At 34.9% G+C, this 20015-nt stretch overlaps 1 protein-coding gene across 2 annotated transcripts in view; it reads right to left on the reverse strand.

Moving 5' to 3' along the window:
- plppr1 (phospholipid phosphatase related 1) overlaps positions 1–20015 on the reverse strand; it is a 73429-nt gene that overhangs the window by 35680 nt on the left and 17734 nt on the right. The window contains exon 2 of one of the 2 annotated variants that reach the window (XM_006626568.3): positions 5061–5157. The exons of the other annotated variant lie outside the window; for it this stretch is intronic. Within the exon in view, the coding sequence (XP_006626631.1) occupies positions 5061–5120 (60 nt within the window). The 5' untranslated portion in view covers positions 5121–5157. The remainder of the gene's footprint in view (positions 1–5060; positions 5158–20015) is intronic. 2 annotated transcript variants of the gene reach the window in all.

A 20015-nucleotide genomic window follows, 5' to 3' on the forward strand; every position in this document is an offset into this window, starting at 1 on the left:
GCATATGTACAGTATAGGTGTACATATCTGCATATGTACAGACATGTACATATGCATATGTGTACATATTTGTATGTAAACATATGTGTGTGTCATTATGTGTACATATGCGTACTTACTGTATGTGTACATATGTATGATTATGTGTACTGTACATATGCATATGCTTGTGAGTGCCTCTTCCTGTCCCCTGCCCAAGTACCCACTACCCAGCAGCCGCATCTGAACGTGGTCTTGTTTTAATGTACTGTAATACTCCTGATTCTGTACTTATGGGATGGAGAATGACTGGCTGAAGACAATCTTTTAAGTCTTACTGACAACCTAGTTTAATGCCCTATTGATTACAGCCCGGTGACCAATCATGGAAGAAGAGAGAGAGAGAGTGCAGGTATCTGCAGGATACAGAGGATGAATTTATGTTATTTTAGCTGATAACTATAGGTTTCTTATTACTGGTTTGGCTAATTGGTGTTATTTTAATTAACCTAAAGCCAATGCATTAGTACATAAATTATTATATAAGGGATGGTTGCTTACATACAATATGTTTTAACCATACATACTACTGAATGTACATTAGGCAACTGTATATGGTTAGATCTGGGTTTAAGCCAATTTGACTATTTGTGACATTTATCTGCACAAAACCTTCAAAACATCAAAACCCTACTGTATTAAAAAAAAGCAATATTTAATATTTGATTTGGTGCTTTGGCTTTAAATGTCTGACATGCAGAAGCTTTACAGGATTTCTGAAGATGTACATTAACACTTTAAAAGGTCTGAATATTTATTCTAAGCTTACAGTTAAGATTGCTTGCTCTTGTAAAGCTACAGCTAACTGTTTAATTAATGATAGGGATGTCTAGTAATTAACAGTTTTATTCACTTGCTGTGCTGCATCTTCTTTATTTTAAATAAAACCCTATTTTTATTACAATTCGATCATTATTTTTTGCATATGTGTACTTTATAATTGTAATTATGAATCAGCATATGCTTTTTTGCTTGCAATACACAGCTCATTTAGGCTGAATATTTAATATTCCGCATTTCCTATGCAAAGTGGAGGATAATTTTTTTCAAATCTTTTTACATACTGAAAATGATTTACACACTGTCCTCTCATTAGTTAGATAGATTATTTATGCAACTAATGTGAGGACATTCATTTATAACAAAATCAAAAACCCAGAAAATAGGATAGCTAAAAGTTCTAAACCTCTTGCAGGTCTGTGTTCACTGTGGCTTGCTGAAAAGTTCACAGCATGGAAAAAGAAAAAAACACCTTAAATTGTCACAATCTCACTTCATTAATTTTGTGATGATGATAATGGTTCTTTGTATATACTGTATATTATTTAATATACATCACAAGCATCAAGAAAACAATCAAAATTCCTTATTCTCATTACATTGTACATTAAAATAATACAAAACACACTTTGAAAGGTTGTAAGGTAAGAGTCATTCAATATTCACAGTAGTTTATGAAGAAACCTATATTTTGATTAAGAAAAATAAATTCTTAAAATACACATCTCGACCACTGATAAATTAAACATTTTAAAATATTTTAATAGTTTTGCAATATTTATTTCCTTTATATACTGTTGGATTTTAATGAGCAAGTGGCAGTAGTCCATAGAATGATTTGAGACAGTTTGCAGACAGTGTAATGCAGATGTGTTTGTGTCATTGAGTTTCTCACAGGGAGGACTAGAACTGTTGATTTTTTGTGAAAGGAATTATGATAGTACTGTACATATTATGACACTTTGTGAGTGACTGAGGAAATGGTGAGAAACCATTGCTAAGAATATGAATCAATCTCACAGAGTCCTATATGATCAAGTGTTCATCAGAAACAGACCACATAATATTATTTTACATTTAATCAAATTTCTGGATTTTATTTTACTTTGACATTATAAAGTACTTTGTGTTGATGAGTGGCAAATATTATCAGTTAAATACATCATGGTTCAATGTTGTAACACAATAAAATTTTAAAAAGTCCAAGGGGGCGTAGACTTTCTATAGGCACTGTATGTGAACAGCATAATAAAATTAGAAAGTTTATATATTGTAAATTAAAGGAGGCCATTTGCCCATCTAGCCCATTTGGGAGTTATTTGCTAATTGATCCAAGGATGTCATCCAGCCATTTCTTCAAAGAAGCTAGAGTATAGTCTTCAACAACATGAGTGGGCAGCGTGTTCCATACTCCCACAACAGAAAGAAGTGCCTCATATTCTGTAATCATGTAAATTATGCCAACATAAACACCTCAGCCTTTTTATACGACGCCTCTTCTCACTCAATGTTTCACATTGTATTGTTGCTTTCTCCATGCTGTAAACTTTGCACCAAGCCACAGTGAACACAGACCAGCAACCCACATGCATTTTGAATTTTATCTAAATGTTTCTGAATTTTATTTGCTGCTTCAACAGTGTCTGCTAATGCACCCTTTTTTTGTATCATCTACAAGCTTCAATATTCAAGCTATCCCAGAATCTAAATCATTGATATAAATTAGGAAGAACAGAGGTACTAGTACAGATCCCTGTGGTACCCCACCAGTTAAAACACCTCAATTTGAGTATTAACCACTTATCTCTACTTTGTTTTCTGTTTATTAACCACTTCTCAAAACAAACACTCACATGTCCTTGAATGCTACTTGTTATTTAAGAATTAATCATTTCTGAGGAACTTCATTAAATGCCTTCTGAAAATCAAAATATACCTTATCACATACTCTGTATGTATCCATTGCTGTTGATGCTTGTTCAAATAACAAATTCCAAGCTGATTAGGCAAGATCTACCTTTTCCCTGCTAATTTCCATACCAAATTTCTGTAAAGATGATTCTCTAGTTTAGCTCTAAAAATGTTCCCATAAACGTACATGTAATAGAGGTTAGGCTCATTGGTATTATAATTAAACCGCATAGTACATTTCTCTTACCCTTCTTGTGGATGGGCAGAGGACATTTGCAATTCTCCAATCCATAGGGACTACCCCTTTTCTTATAAAGGGTAGCAAATCATTAGGACTTATACTTTCTGTTGGATTCTTGATCTACCAAACACAACCTGTAAAACCTGAACACTGTCTGAACTACTGTCTCCTGCAATGCACGAGAGGCACATTTACTGAATATCATGCTTCAAGATACTGTATATGGTATGATTTTATATATCTTATATACTGTACAGTCATATATCAGTTTTATTGTCCACATCACAGCCAGCAGGCATGGTCTGCTACTGCTTTAAAGTCATTAGGAATTACTTGGTATATGACATTCTGGGTCATGCCCACTGCATTGTTCAGAATGTGTCACTCCTACAGAACATCCCATTCTCTAATAATGGGTAGGGTAGGGCTGTTTATATACTGTGCAGTGTCATGAAAAGTATTTCCTTCCTCATTTCCTCTATTATTGTATATTTGTCACAGATCTTAACAGATCTTTAGACAAAATTTAACATTAGATAAAGGGAACCTGAGTGAACAAAAAACACTTTCTTTATTATTATTTAATTATTGAATACACAAAGTTATCCAACACTCATATCCCCTGTGTGAAAAGTAATTGCCCCCAATAACACTTAATAACTGGTTGCACCACTTTAGCTACAATGACTGAAACCAAACACTTCCTATAATTCAATATCAGTCTTTCACATCACTTTTAGTCTACTCCTTCCTCGCAGAACTGCTTTAATTTAGAAACATTGTCAGAAAGATTTCGAGCATGAACTGCTCATTTGAGGTCCTGCCACAGCATCTCTATTGGGTTTAGGTCTGGACTTTGACTAGGCCACTCCAAAACTTTAATTTAGCTTTTTTTTAGCTATTCTGATGTGGACTTGCTTTTGTGTTTTGGATCATTGTCTTGCTGCATGACCCAACTACGCTTCAGCTTCATCTCACAGACGGATGACCGGACATTTTCCTTAAGAATTTTCTGACAGAGCAGAATTCATGGTTCTTTCAATTATGACAAGTCGTCCAGGTCCTGAGGCAGCAAAACATCCCCACACCATCAAACTACCACCACCATGTTTGACTGTTGGTATGATATTCTTACTGTGGAACTCTGTGTTTGCTTTACCCCAGACATAAGGTCCACTTTTGACTCATGTGTCCATAGAATATTCTCCCAAAAGGTTTGGGGATCATCCAGGTGCTTCTTGGCAAATGAGAGATGAGCATTTATGTTCTTCTTGGTTAGCAGTAGTTTCCGCCTGCTACTCTCCCAAGAAGCCCATTTTTGCCCAGTCTCTTTCTGATTGTGGAGTCGTGAACACTGACCTTAGCTGAGGCAAGAGAAGCCTGCAGTTCTTTGGATATTGTCTTATGATCCTTTGTGACTTCCTGGATGATTTTTCGTTGCACCCTTGGAGAAATTATGGCAGGCCAGCCACTCCTGGGAAAATTCACTACTGTTCTCCATTTGGAGATTATGGCTCTCACTTTGGTTCAGTGGAGTTCCAGGGCTTTAGAAATGGCTTTCTAACCTTTCCAGACTGATAGATATTAACAACTTTTGTTCTGATCTCTTCAGAAATTTCCTTTGATCATGGCATAATGTGCTTGTTGAATCTTTGTGCTGGCAACTTGAGTCTGATGGTAAGGGTCAAAATAAGTAAGGTATATATTGAGCAGGGCTGGCTGTAATCAATCACCTGACTCTAAATTATTCCTTTAATTGGGTTGATTTAACAATTAGTTTTTCACACAGTGCCAGTTGGTGTTGGATAACTTTGTTCATTAAATAAATGAAATAAGTAAAAACAAAATTAGTTATTTGTTCACTCTGGTTCCCATTATCTAATATTAGATTTTAGTTGAAGACTTGAAAACATTCAGTGTCAACAATTTGCATACTAAAGGAAATCGGAATACTTTTTCACGGCAATGTATACATAAATGAATGTCCAATACAAGACATTTTAGTCTTTAGCTTTATACATTTGTATAATGATTAAATTGAATAAATTAAAATAACTATGCATTTCTACAGAAATCAATAAGTGCTTACTTCTACAAAGATGAAGCAAGGTATAATGGAGTAGCTTCGCTGTGTGTTGTCTGGAGCCATCTTCTGAGTCTCGGGTCTCTCTGCTACTTTTTACAATCTGCAAAAAAGCAGAGCAACTGTCATGTAATATAAGATATGAGTTATATGTATATAAAGTATGGTCTCAATGTTTAACAGATAAGACATCTAAACATTTACTATAAACGAAGAAAAAAACATTATGACTCAATGATTAATTCTGGATGAAATGGGATTTCTCTATATTTCAGGAAGGCACTACAAGTTCATCTACTAAAAGGAACAGCCTACCAATATCCCTTAGACTATTCAGGTTATAATACAAATTTCAACGTACAGTACTTAAAAAGAGTATGGGTAACGTATGTATATATGGGTAAAAAAATCACACAATATTCAAATTATTGTATGCGGATGTAGATAAAGTCTATAACAGAACCATAGCACTCATCAGGCTAGATCTTATCACTGTTTCTATCACAAACCAAAATATAATCTGATAAAATTAACCCAGTAGCAGCTTGAGGAAATACAATGTGTAGTAATATAAAAACAATATTAAATAGCAGGTATCGTATCTCCCTATGTCTATCTCCTCCCCCAGATGCCAATTCATATATTTATTTAAGGTTGGCACACTTTTAGGAAAAACAACCTTTCACAATTGGATGAGGGAGATGACAAACATAACATCCAGGAGCAGTTGGTGTTGCTTATAAATTGTACTTCAGGAAACAAGAGGCCTTTGGCCATTAGCCCTGCTATGAACAACAAAAATGGTGTTAATATTCATAGACTGGAAATTGCTAATGTACTGTATGTCATGTACTGCAACCATCTACCAAAAGGTTACTAAAATTGAACCTCATAATGATAAACTTGTAAGCCTTTCCTCTATTGCATTAATGGACACAATTCTTAAAACTAAACTAGAGCATCATCTGTATGGTAATGGGACATTAGAGGACAGTCAATATGGATTAATTAAACATTGGTGTTGCTTGTTCTTAAGTTATGCTGTAAAGGTTTTCAGAAGGCCAATACTCTGATATGAAGTTCTGATAAAATTCCTCATGAAAGGTTAATTCTCAAAATACAGGAGGAAATCAGTGTCTGCTTTGCATGCATCATGATAGGAAATGCATGCACCTGAATTAATGGATAAAAACAGAGAGTACATGTCCGGAATGAATGTTCAAATTGGGATGATGTATTTAGGGTAGTACCACCAGAATCTGTTTTAGGACCATTACTCTTTCTGATTTATATTAAAGATCCAGAATCTGGTACAAAAAAGGTTCACTAGTCCTATTTGCAAACAATATCAAATTAAGAGGATTATCAGACATTGTAGAAATTGCCAATTAAATTAAAAAAAGAGATTTATAAAGGCAAACATCTGTCAGGTGGCAATGTAGCTAAATGAAGTGCATTACTCTGAAGAAACACAAAATGGGAAACACAGCTTGAAGAAGCAAGTTATGAGAAAGACGTAAGTGTTTATGTTGCTATGTCATTTACAACTGTAAGAAAGTGTTGGGTAGCAATAAAAAGGGCAAATGGTATTTTATTATGTAGACCAAACTGCAGATAAAATAAAAAAATAAAATAAAAAAATTAATGGATGTTATATTAAAGCAGTACAATGCACCCGTAAGACTTCATTAACATATTATTCACAATTTTGGTCATCACACCACAAAAAAATATATATATTGCTTACGTGGAATCATTCTAAAGTTGTGCAACCAGGGACAATCCTGGTCTCAAGTGATTTGTCTAAAAGAATTTTATTGTTTTAGGCTTGAACAGAGACAGGACAGCGAATTACACTGCAGGACTTCTTCAGCACCAACAGTGAAACACAAAGAAGAGGGCACAAATGAAAACAATGTGGAAGTGTTTCCGAAACAGAACAGGAGGCAAAGGGAAAAGGGAGTCTAAAACAAGCTACTCAGCTATGATGATGTCATGAACTGTTAAAAAATGACTGAGATCCTCATCATTTCAGATGAGAATGGATGTGATTCTCAGATCAATTATTCACAGAGCTTGATAGGTGAGCTTCAACCTAATGGCCTTTTCTTGTGTACAATTTTTCTTATGTTTGGCTTTCCCAATTAAATAGAGTTTCTTAGCTAAAGCTGTGAAACATCATGCCATTTGTAAAGGAAAATAACATTACCAACCAATATGAAGTAATGAGCATCTATTTCAGTCTCCTTAAAGCTCCACTCTGTAACCCTTTTTTTCCTGAATCCAGTGGAAGAGTTTAATAGTTTTGAAATAAAAAGTCATATTAACCATGATTCATAATTCAATGAATACATCAGTTTTTAACACATCTTTCTCATACAAAAAGCAAAACGGCTGAACGACTTCAAGGATCAGTGAGTTTTTGACTCATTGTTAAACATGACATTCATGCCATGAAACAAATTCCCTCCTCATAAAAGTCATACACTTTCAATAAAATCTTCAATAAAACCTTCAATAAACCTTCAATGAGGTTCAAACCTTCAATAAAATCTACAGGGGTCAAGTAGGCCTAGCAATATTTTTCTCACAATTACATTTACTGTTCACATAACTGTCCTTTGATTTTATTTTCTTACAGTCCTGCCCTAAATGCATATACTGTATTTTGGATGTTTTCAAGCTGGTGAAGTCAATACGTAAAACAATTGGAGAGCACTAAACAGGTATTATACAGTAAGTGGTGAGGAGAAGTATGTGAGGATTTCATTCTACACACTCCATGTTCACATTTCTGTCACGTTTTGTTAATTCTGTAATGGCATTGTGCTCCAGTTAACCAAGAGGCATATGGCTTTTGCCATTGGAGCATTACGCTACATCAGTCAGGATGAAAGAAACCTTTTGGTGCTTGGAGCTGAGCACTATATTGCCACCAAAAAGCACTAGGGTTTTGCTGCAGGCATCTCACACCACCTGCTAGGGGTTGACTGGTTCCATATTCACTTTTATGCTAATGGGCCTAATAAGCTTCATGTGCCTATTGAGACTTTCATTTGTTTATGGGGTCCCAATGGATACTGGCACTGAGTTCTGAAGAGCTCAGCCTAAGGCAAGAAGGCTTTTCAGTGACTTCCAATAAGAAGCTCTCAATGAAAGAAGCAGCACGCAAGCAAAAGGGCTGCACTTAAAAAAACTACTGTACAATGACTCACTGCCATCAAACCCAATGCTAAATCACTGTAACAGCTTGCAATACAGGTAAAGTAAACTAAAGATGGCATAAAGACAAACAATCATTTTATGAATTTATTTAGATTTAGACTATAAATAGTAAATCAGTTTACTACTCTATGTTGATTTATACTTAAATTGTGAAAATACCAAGAGATTAAAACAGCAAATGTCTTCACACAATACAGAAACAATCATGACTATCTTTTACCATAAATATAAAAGATATTTAAAAAAGAGTATTTTATGGGGGGAAAAGCAACAATACAGGGAACGGAATAAAACAAACATTAAGGAAAAATGTTGTTATTCTCTATCATAAAAGCACTGATAATAAATAATGAGTAATACAGTAAATCAGGTAATAATTTAAATATTTATAAACAAAATGACACACCTATACAACTCACAGCACTACACAACGTTCTGTACACCATTTGGACTATATCACATATTGTATGCCCAATCTGTGCATACCAGAGTCCTATTACCTTTAGGCCTACAAACCCAGTACTCTGCATCTGTAATTCAAATACACAATCACAACAATGTATACAGAGAGAATATGTGTTTCTTAATAAAAAAGAATGCCATCCAGACTTAAATCTCCCTTTCTAAACAGAAGGATGACCATAAGTGAATGGGAATTTCTCCCATTTTAACAATGCATCACTATCATAGGATAGAAGATTGTTAGCCTGAGGAATACGCAACATTAGATCTCCCAAAATAAATACGATCTCAAGCTCTCTTACAATAGCGCTCAGAATACTTAGTCTGAATGTGGTCTCCAAGACTGATCAGAGCAAAGATTTCTTGCATGACTAAATCTTTGGAGAAAGATGAAGACGAAGATGATGAATGATGATGATGTTCCTTCTTCCTGTCTTAATTTTCCTCCTATTTTTTGTCTTTCTTTGTCCTGTCTGCCCTATATTTATGCTGTCGTCCATTCGTATGGAGTCAGGGTAATGACCTATGAATTGCCAGACACTGATGACTATTTATTCTTTATCATGGCAGTCCTAATGATTTTACTGAGAAGTTAATTAACCAGAGGAATCATTAGGACCACAATAAACCATGGTTTCGAGCTCTCTGAGTATTTTAAATCTTGCTGTGAATTGCAAACATAGTTAAACTTCACTACTCCCCCACCCGTCATAATGCCATCCTATCTTTCCTTGCAACCTCCGAAGACAGATCTTCAACTTTAAATTAGCTATTACTTTTATCATCTTTGACATTTTTGAAAGCATCGTTTAAATACTACCAGTTCATGTACAAAACAGTGCTCACAAAAAACAAAGCTGAATGCATTGAAAAATGAAAAAGAACATCCTTGTTTTTCATGCCATTATCACGTTATTGGTTTTCAAGAATGACACTGATCATTCCTTAATCTGTTCTTCCCGTATCATGATGTGAAAAATCTAATACAAAAATATCCACAGCAAATAATATTGTAATGTATCAATAACGAAGCGTACACTTGGGAAATTACACCCACGTTTAACAACAACAGCAACTTCAACAAAATTATTTTGCCTTTAGCTAGAGAGTAATTAAGCTCATGAAGTATCTGGGACTGCTTCCATGCTGCTTCAACTGAGAATAACATGGCAGAGAGTTCACACTTAATCATGATGCAATTGTTATAAAACTTCTGATATTCTGATATAGGATGTTATAAAACATCCTGTGGAATCCATTGCTGAGTTGACTGCTGTACCATGCCATTCACTGACTACTGTCTTGCTGGGGCTCCTCAGCAGTAACTCAAAAATGGTGGTAAACCTTTGATTTTATTTATTTTAAATTTTACTTAATGTTTTGTGTCAGCTGAATTTATCCTGAAATCATGTGACTCACTACAAGTTAACAACCACTACTTGTGCTTTCAGCTGTCTCTGCAGGTTCCCTCTGCTTTGTACTGCATTTCAAAGCAACGACTCAACTTTGAGCACCAAGGCGCTTTTGAAAGGACTCCAGGAAAAAGTTGGTGGAAAGGCACAGATCTGTTGATGGTATTAAATACTGTCAAAGGCCTTGAATAGCCCTTGGAGCACAGTCAGTATGATAGTAAGGTGGAATATGTATGGCACAACTAAGAACCTGCCTAGATCAGCCCATCTCTCCAAATTGGACAGCCAAGCAAGAAGGGGACTGATCAGAGACCAACATAACACATAACACATCACCCAAAGAACACCATCCCTGTCATGAAGGATGGTGCAAGTACTATGTTATGTCTCTCATTGGAAGGGTACCTGTCAGGATAGAAGGGAAAATAATTGGCGCAAAAGTACATGACTATGACCTCAAGCATATAGCCAAAGCCACACTGGAGTGGCTAAGAAACAAAAGGGCAAATGATTGAAAGGAGAATGAATGGAGTGACACAGTCAGAATCCATAAAACTAATTTATGACATCAGTTTAAAATGTTGTCCAATGTTCCCTAATCATTTTGACAGGGTTTGAGCAGTTTTTGTATAAAATTGGTTAGAGACCTACCCCCACAGATTCACAGCTGTAATTACTGTCAAAAGTGCTTCCACCAAGTATTTACTCAGGGGAATAGACTAATGCAACTATGATATGACAAGTCTTTTTGTATTTTTATATATATTATATTTATATAAAAATGTATTAAACTATACATTTTAATAAAATATTTTTCCTTAAAAGCGTAGTACTGTACAGTATATGGGTTGCAAAGGAGAAAAAAGTCCTCATTTAAATGCATGAATCTCTGAGGCACAGACATAAGGAATTGCACTGTATATTGTATCTATCTGTATATAAGGCTGTATGAAAACAGTCATCTAACTTTGAAAAATCTGAATGTTTGTTATTGCAAATTAAAACAAAAATAAAATTGAAAAAACTATAATGTTTACAAACCTTAAGTATTCATAACTCTGTTTTTACTTTTGCTTTTAAATATTATTGTCAACCAAGCATTTTATCTCACTGCTCAATGAAGTGTAGTCTAAGACCCTACTATATTCAATTGAACAGCAAGCAGATGAATTCCAAAATATTGCCATGGTTAAAACAGTTAAAACCCCACAGCAATGTGACTTCTTTAATGTAAAGTAAAGTAAAGTAAAGTAAAGTAAATTTGGCTGCAATTCCATGTGATTAATGAACTGCAGAAAGGACCAGTTTCTACTGATCAAATTTCTACTGATTTTTGCTGGCAGTTATGAGAGCAACATAAGCTAATACACCATATAGAGTAGTTTCACATTTCACTAAAACCTGGCAATAAAGCATGATCATGTTGTTAATGATGTAGATATTAAGTTAATTTCCAGTTAGGAATCAGTAATTGCTCTGGAAGATACTTTTTGGAGATCTATGAAAATTACCATCCCCTTTAAAGCATGCTTGTCACTACTGTGGCATTCACAGTCTTTGTGCTGTACAGTAGCCTCCATTTCCTGACTAATAATTGCTTTTTGTAATAATAATGTTTAACAATATAAGTAAGTGATGGAAAGGATGGCAGTTTCGTCAAAGTATGTAAGCCAGTTACTCTTAAATCCTAGTTGTATCACTCGTTTGTATACATTGAGACTATCTGAAGTACTCAATAGTCACTGTCTAGTACAAGAAGGAAGGGTCTTGTTCCATATAAAGTAAATCTTGTAACCAGGCAAAGGACACTGGAGTTATAAAAGTCAGAAGGGAGCACCCAGAATAGTATGTCACCATTCCAGTGGAACTCTATCAGGATTGTCCCAAAGAATCAGAGAAACCCTGGACAGATCAAATTGAAATTGGTCAACAAACCCAGGACTCTGGCATCTCATGAGCATGTCCTTAAAGTACACAGTATCCTTGACAGGGATTTGTTAACACAATATTTAATTCAAACAACCTTATCTAAAATCAGTTTATTTAAAATAGATTATATAACACAGGCTAAAACATTATGTATACTGGTGGCAAAATAGAAGCATGTGTGAGAAAAGCATTTTCAGATAATAACAGGTCCATACCTCCAAACCTGGTACGTACTGTACAATACGGTTGAATGAACAACAGACAATTAAGCTCCCTCTTAAACTAAGATGGTTGCCTGACTGCCACCTCATTCTTCATTCATTCAGACTTCAAATTACTATTGTCTTTGGAACCAAATGATCTGAAACTTGACATTAAAACCTGCTTCAGACTTGCACCTCATAAGTTGCAACAATAATGCAGCAGGGGCACTATTTGAAAATATGTTTTTAAGATGATAGTAGTACAAAATATGCTATGGAGGTTAACAACTATAAATTTGAATCCATCAAGAAGGCTTCAGCTTTCTAAGCCACTGGAAACTCTTCTATTGCAAGGTCTGTACACACGGGCATGACAGACTACAATTGAATAAGAAGGGCATCCATCAGCTAGGGCTTAGGATACACAGAAATTCAAAAACGTTAAAATTGAAAGGAAAGGGGAGAATTTTAATTGGAAAAGAGATCCATAATATATTTAATCATTAAGATATCACCACAGTAGAATCAACATTGAAGAAACAGGTGCTTAAAAGCATACACAGTACATGAAAAATAGCATTCTAGCACAAGAACGTGCTGTACATAAATCAATGGTCTCAGAATCTATATGCATCAAACCTATTCACAGGACACAGTGTTAGCAATATGCTACAGACTGCCCAGTTTGGATATAACTTCTAATTCAGCATGACAGTATAAATAATAAAATCACAGCATAAATCATACTGATCTATACTATGGAATTCTAGTTAATTTATGGAATTCATAGTATAAATCGCTATGAAATTATACTTCTAGTTCACAATAAATTTAGAAATGTATGTGTAAAGGACACAGTAGGATGTATTGTCTCACATACAGTACAGTAGGATGGGAAACCCCATCAGCAATGACAGATTGAACTAAACTGTTACATACAGCTAATAACTGCCTTCTTTGTCAGAGTACCTACTGTGATTGTAATACGGTATTCTTTCAAACCTACTTTGATACAGTACATGTAGAGTACAAATTAAAAGTTTACAATATGAGGAAAGAAATAACTGAAGAGTACTAGAATGGGACAGGATAGATATAGAGTCATTGGAGGATGGATGACATCAGCTGTCAAGAGATTCTGCTTGAGGCACGAGAAAGACTTACAGTACTTATCCCATAAACAGCAACCAGTGGCTTAGTTAAATACATACATTAAGAAGAATATAAGGAGATATACAGTAAAGCACTTCACAAAACAGAAAAAAAACGGTAAAGGTGTTTGATGAGCTGCAAACACAGGTTAAAAAAAGATTTTAGAAAGACATATTGTAGGGAGAGACAGAAACTGTTCAACAGCAGGAAAAGGAAACAGCATTGAAAAATAACTATCAATGCTGCCAGCTCCCTCTGCACATCCATTAAAAGTGACAAACCTGAACTTAGTAATTACAGACTAATAAATCTTACTTCAATTAAATGTAAGATTTTAAAACAAATAGCACTAAACTACAGGACCATATACTGTATATGCCAATATAATTCTAAGGAGTATTATGTACATGGATTTAGGAAAGGTCTTACTTTACTAACTTGCTATTCTTTAACAAGAAACAGAAATATCTGATTCAAGCATAGTGTATAATGCATGTACTTTGATTAATCATTTGTTAATCAAAAGCACACAAAGGATATGGATAAGGGGCAAATGTTCCAATCAGGATGATATAAATTAGTGGAGTGCCACAGGGATCTGTATTAGGACCACTGTACCGATGCTGTTTCAGGTGCAGGGTGTTGCATACGGATAGTCGGAAAAAGACTGTATGTCTTTATGTTAACATTATTTTCAACCTCCAGGCAATGTAAGGAACTAATAAAACAGACAAACAGAATATTATACTATATAGCAAACATAGAAGCCAACCAAAAGGCTATGATAAAAAGACTGCAATCCTTTCTTAAACCACCAGGTGGGGCAGTGAATGCTTAAGGTGGCATGTGGAAGTATTTGGGCTGTCATACAAAATATGAAGTTTTTGGAAATTTGGAGAGCTCAGGGAAGGTGACTCTGATATCCTTAGGAAAACTAAGAGACTAAAGAAACCCGATATCAATAAAATACCTGCTAATACTGCTCCAAAGTTGGGTGCAGATTAAAATCCTCGAACCTGTAATACAAAGGACCACTAAAAAATCAAAGTCTCTCTGAGACTTTTGTTATTTTTATTGTCATCTACAAAAAATTCCCTTTAGTAACCAAAGCAATGAAACAATCCTTTCACTAACCTCTTCTGCACCAGCAAATGCCAGCTATAAATTGTCTTTGGCCAGTGAGTTATACACCATGCTTGTGCCGCAGTGCCGGCAATGTGGTAATAAGAATTAAAGCATGTTCTGAGTGGCAGCACTGTATCTGTAATACATCAATCAGAATGTTAAAGGAATTTTGCTTAGCAAGAAACAAAAGAAGAAACTGCTGCTGAGGAATAAGCCCAGAGTACAAGAACAACATATATTACTGAGTAAAGAAGTATACCATACAAAAGTTTGAGACTAAGGAATAAGATGCCTTATCATGTTGCCTTAATAGATAAGCCCTTCAAAAATGGCTGGATGAGATTGATGGATCAATTATAGTTACTAAAAGAAGAATCTAGCTAGATGAGCAAAATGGTCTCATCTCAATTTTAACTGGTATTATGTACCTTTGATCTCATATTTAATTAATACAGGCTAGACATCTGCCATTCCAGAGCAATTTAAAAAAAAGATCTCTTCATAAATTGTTTACAGGGAATCTACAGTATCTACTGTAAATACATTCATGTAAAGTTTGTATTATACAGACATATTACTGTTATTCTTATGTCTCCGACTGTTGAAGTTGCATAATACTCATTTCTTATGGAACTATTTACACAATGTTTGTAAACAGATGGGCTTTGCTTGGAACTGGCATTGTCAAGCAGCCTGCAATGCTATCAGTCAAAAGAGTACAATACTCTGTATATTTTTTTTATATTGTACTAAATACTTGAAAAAATGTATTCATGTTATAGAACACAAAGAAGGGAATATGTAACAAGGGCAGCTGAAAACTACCAAATGTACACACAATAACATCGACAAGAAACATCATAGATATTGTTGTGACTGGGGTGGAGGTTCTCAGCTGAGTTTTAGCAAGGTTAGCAATCTTTGTGCTTCCTAGTTTGAACTCCTTACTTGAACTCCTGGGTATCGCTTGCTGGTATTTATGCCCTTGCGCCAGGAGTAATGTAAACATGGGGGATATTGCTAATGATCAAAAAAGAGTCTTAATATTTACTTGGGTTAATTAATTTCACTGTTAAATCATCATTAACACTATCCAATTAAAAAAATATATAATTCAACAGCGATTTACAATGTCAGATGATAAGACAGCCTGCATGGGACTGGACCATGGCATAAATATATGAATACAGATAAAGAGAAGAGACGAAGAGAAGAAGAGATACAGAGACGTAAGAAGGAACGTCATCTTCATCATCATCCTTCTCTTCCTCTGAAGTTACAGTACATCATATAAGATTTCCTCCTTCCAATTACACTTTCAGTCCTTCCAACCGAAACGCCACTTTCTCTCATATCAGTGTATTTTTTTTTTTTAAAACTCAGTTGTCGGATTAAAATCATAGCTTGCCTGCAGGCTACCTAAAATAATCAAATCATTATTTGTATTGGTGGCATTCCAATGTTCAAGAAAGCACGCAAGTAAACTACAACATTTAAGGTAAACATATCAGTGGAAAAATAAGACGATACAGAAATACATTATGAAGGGCAATTTAAAATATGTCCATCTTAATCCACTTTCAGTAAATATCTGTCGTCTCTTATAACTGGTAGGGAAGTTGAAGTATTCCACAGTTTATCCCAGCAGTACAGGACACAAAGCTGGGCTGTACCCTGTATAGGACATGCATTCAAGTCAAATTCAGAGCTACCAATTAACCTAGTCAGTGTTTCCTTGGATGAAAGCCAACCGGGGACACAGGGAGAGCATATGAACTCCACACCTTAGGCTCTCCAGGCTGGAATTACTGTAATCCAGAATCTAAGAGCTATGAGGCCGCATCGACGAACAGAGATGACGATATAATAATGACAAAGGAAGACAAAGGTTGGATTCTTATATTTATAGACCACGATTGCAATTTTGCCTTTGGAATGAATATTAAACAAGTGTAGAGAAAAGAAAAAAAAATACTGTATAAAATGAGTGAGAAAATCTGTCAGTATTACTCTGAACTCACTGCAGTCCTAAGGAGTATTTTGTGAGAAGACAAAAGAAAGGGATTTGGAAGACTGAAGTCAGGAACTAAAGATAGAATAAATTAAATTTTAGAGGAACGTGGGCATGAAGTATAACAAAGATGGGAAAAAAAACAGATTCACCGCATGGTTACTCAGGAGAGAGCATGGAGTCTCGTATAAATCATAAATTCCACACATCTGGATTAACAATATTACCATGGCTATCACGCAGAAAAGATGTTGCAAGCAATACAGAAAGTTTAGACCAGAATCAGTATTTAATAAAAGGTAATTAAATCATTGCAATCTGTGCTATGATTTTACCTCAAACGTGACAAGAATTCATTCAACAGATTACAGAAGTTCAAATGGTTCAGTAGCTGGACCTCAACTGTATATTCAAGGATTTTGATAAGTGGAAAATTAAAATTGATGAGGTTTACAGAGTTTTGTTTGGTATTTTCTGTCATTGTAAGAGATTTAGGAACACAGCATCCAGATACAGACAAATTAGACAATTCATAGAGAAATTCAAAGTATTATCTTAAATAAGCCAGGTCTTAAAATGCACTAAGTAGGCTAGGAGTTATGGAATAAATTAAGAATTGTAATAGGCATAACATTCTGAAGTAAAGGAGGGTGAGGTGAAGCTGGGTATTTAATCTTTACAGACCTAAAAGTTACTGAAAATGTTCATTCAAATTATGTTCAATTTTGCCAGTACAGAAATCCAAAGAAACTACGCAATTAGCTTTGGAAGTAGTGATAGACAGGTGCTTATAAAAGCTTCTTAGAAGAGCACTTTAGATAAGTGGTGTTGCATGTTTTTGATTAGAAATTGTAAAATACAAGAATCATTAACTTTCATGTTATCCTTTGGCTTTCTTGTATGAATTAAGACTATTGCCCCAAAAACGACAATGGACAGCTAACTTAGAAGAGTGTCACCTCTGTTCCCTTCTATGAAAGAATTGTTAATTGCCAGAATTCTGAGAAGCAGGGCAGATTTGTTAGCTGAGGAACCATTTTGAGTGCCTTGTAACAACAGCATCAATAATGCAACTGACTTCCTCATTATACAGAACAGACTCAGAGGATGTTGGGACTGAGTTGAAGTGATTTGTACAAGGAAGGGAGAAATTTAACAGAATCAAAATGTTTTAGGGAATGGCACAGAATCTTTGAGGGTACAGTAAGAAGGGAAGATACTGAGGGTAAAAGAAATTAGAAAGTAGTCAGAGACAGGAAATGTGAATAGTAAGAAATGTGTTTTAACAATTTATTCCAGAGTAAGGAAATGTAAATATTTTGAGACAGTAACTAAATGGGATAGGATCCAGAAGAACTAACAACTCTCTAGTGAATGTCACAGTGGACCTGTCAACATTAATATTAGAATTACCCACCAGAATGAGACAGCCAGATTTCAGACAGAGAGAACAACTTTTGGAAAAAGTGCAAGACAATATAACAAATTATACATGAAGAGAAAAATAAAGAGTGCAAACACAGAATACACATACAACATAATGAGCTGGTCTATTCCTTAGAAAGAATGGAAACATAAATAATTCTAATTATGTATTGAGTTATGTGTTATGTATTGTGTATTGATAGATTAAACTATGAAATAAAGGATGATGATGCACATGTGTATGCAAACTACAGTATAAAATATAGCCAAGTTTCTCCAACACATATTCAGTAATCTCAACACTGTCAGTATACCACCTTAGCTTTTTCCATATTACATGGTCTGTCCTGTTCATCATGGCCTCCTCTATAATCCTAGCTCCCCCTTTGGGGAAGACTAAACAGTCTTCTTCCTTATTGGTCTTTGCTTAGCTTTACTTACTGTCTCTAGCCTACCTGGCTTACTGAGTCCCACAGACTTGTAAGCCAGCCCAATCTCTCATGAGTAAAAGCCCTCAGTGCTAACTGGTTTTATAAGCCTCTGCATTAGTCCAGAGGTGTGGCTTATTCCACATAGAGCCAGCTCCATTTCCTCACATAGAATCTCATTTCCTTTGAGTGGCAATTACTCGTTCAGACCAGCTGTGTCCCACTCTGCATTTTCCAATTTGGAAGGCTTGATTTTGACCCAAGATGGTGGCTTTCACACAGAAAGCTACCTTTCACTACCTCACAATAACATGTAAAAATGAATATAAGCATATTCAGATAAAAAAAATCACTACTTCAAAAACATTCATGTTTACATGAATGAAATTCCATAAAGTTCATACAGTAACTTCTAAACAAGCTAGATGGTTCAAGTGCTTTCCCTTCTGTGTAACCTTCTCTTATCACAGTAAAAGTCTCAAACATCATCAGTTTTCATGTGGTATTTTAGCACAACCAGAGTGCCTGAGCTTGTAACCTTCAGAGTATGTGCTAGAGACATGGGATAATTACCTCCTGAAGATATAAAGGACCTTGATCATGAAGAACTTTGTACAGTATGTTAATATATCGATTTTTAAACTGGTACAATATGATGAGAATGTCTATAGTCTGAAAGTACGGCTACATTTTCAACAAACTGAAGACTTCCGCAAAATAAAGATTAACAAACATAAGCTGCAAAAACCAAACCACAAAGTTAGAAATCCATGTTTTAGAATCCCTACATTCTTTCCTATATTATGTATATAGCACTATAAAGGCTTAGTGGTATCTTTTGTTTTATCGGGTCAATGACCTATCTGAGCAACTGTATAACTTTCAGCTCACCTATATTCTTATTTGTAACATACTTAAAACACCCCCTGAGGAAAAATCTTGCACATGACTATTAAAAGCCTTATAAAAAATAACAGACAATATTTTTAAGTTCTCTGGTACTGTTTACTATTTTTAACTTTTAACTAAATATTTTTGTGACTCACTAACATTTGACCATTACTGTACTTGACCTCTATCGTTAACGACCCCTATATGTAAACATATTCAATCTACATTCATATACTGTAAATTATTACACAAACAATTGAATGCAATGAATGAAAACATTGTTTAACTGTTTCTACATCATTTACAAGTATTACAATTCTAAGAGTATAAGCAGTGTGTAATAATAACATTAGTCAGATCCTTTTAAAACAGAATGTTTATCAGGTTTGTAACAGACTGTGCAAGGGCAGAAGTAATGTTCATAAGTAATGTAAAGTAATTTAAAATGCAACGTTTTCAAAACAGAACAGAAAACTGAGGTTGACTAATGTACTGTGGTTAAAGCAAGACAATTCAAAGCTAAAAATGTATCTGAACCATAGCACGATAAAGAATGTTTGTTTCTCAATTTAATTCCCTGTCCATCAATAGTAGATTCCTGTCTGAAAACATTATTATAATACCAACATACACTGGAGCCTGAATAAAGTGTAACCTAAATCCGTTATAAACAAGTTATATTTATTAGTCACAGTTTT

Source organism: Lepisosteus oculatus, chromosome 3 (assembly GCF_040954835.1).
Source record: "Lepisosteus oculatus isolate fLepOcu1 chromosome 3, fLepOcu1.hap2, whole genome shotgun sequence".
Classification (NCBI taxonomy): domain Eukaryota; kingdom Metazoa; phylum Chordata; class Actinopteri; order Semionotiformes; family Lepisosteidae; genus Lepisosteus; species Lepisosteus oculatus.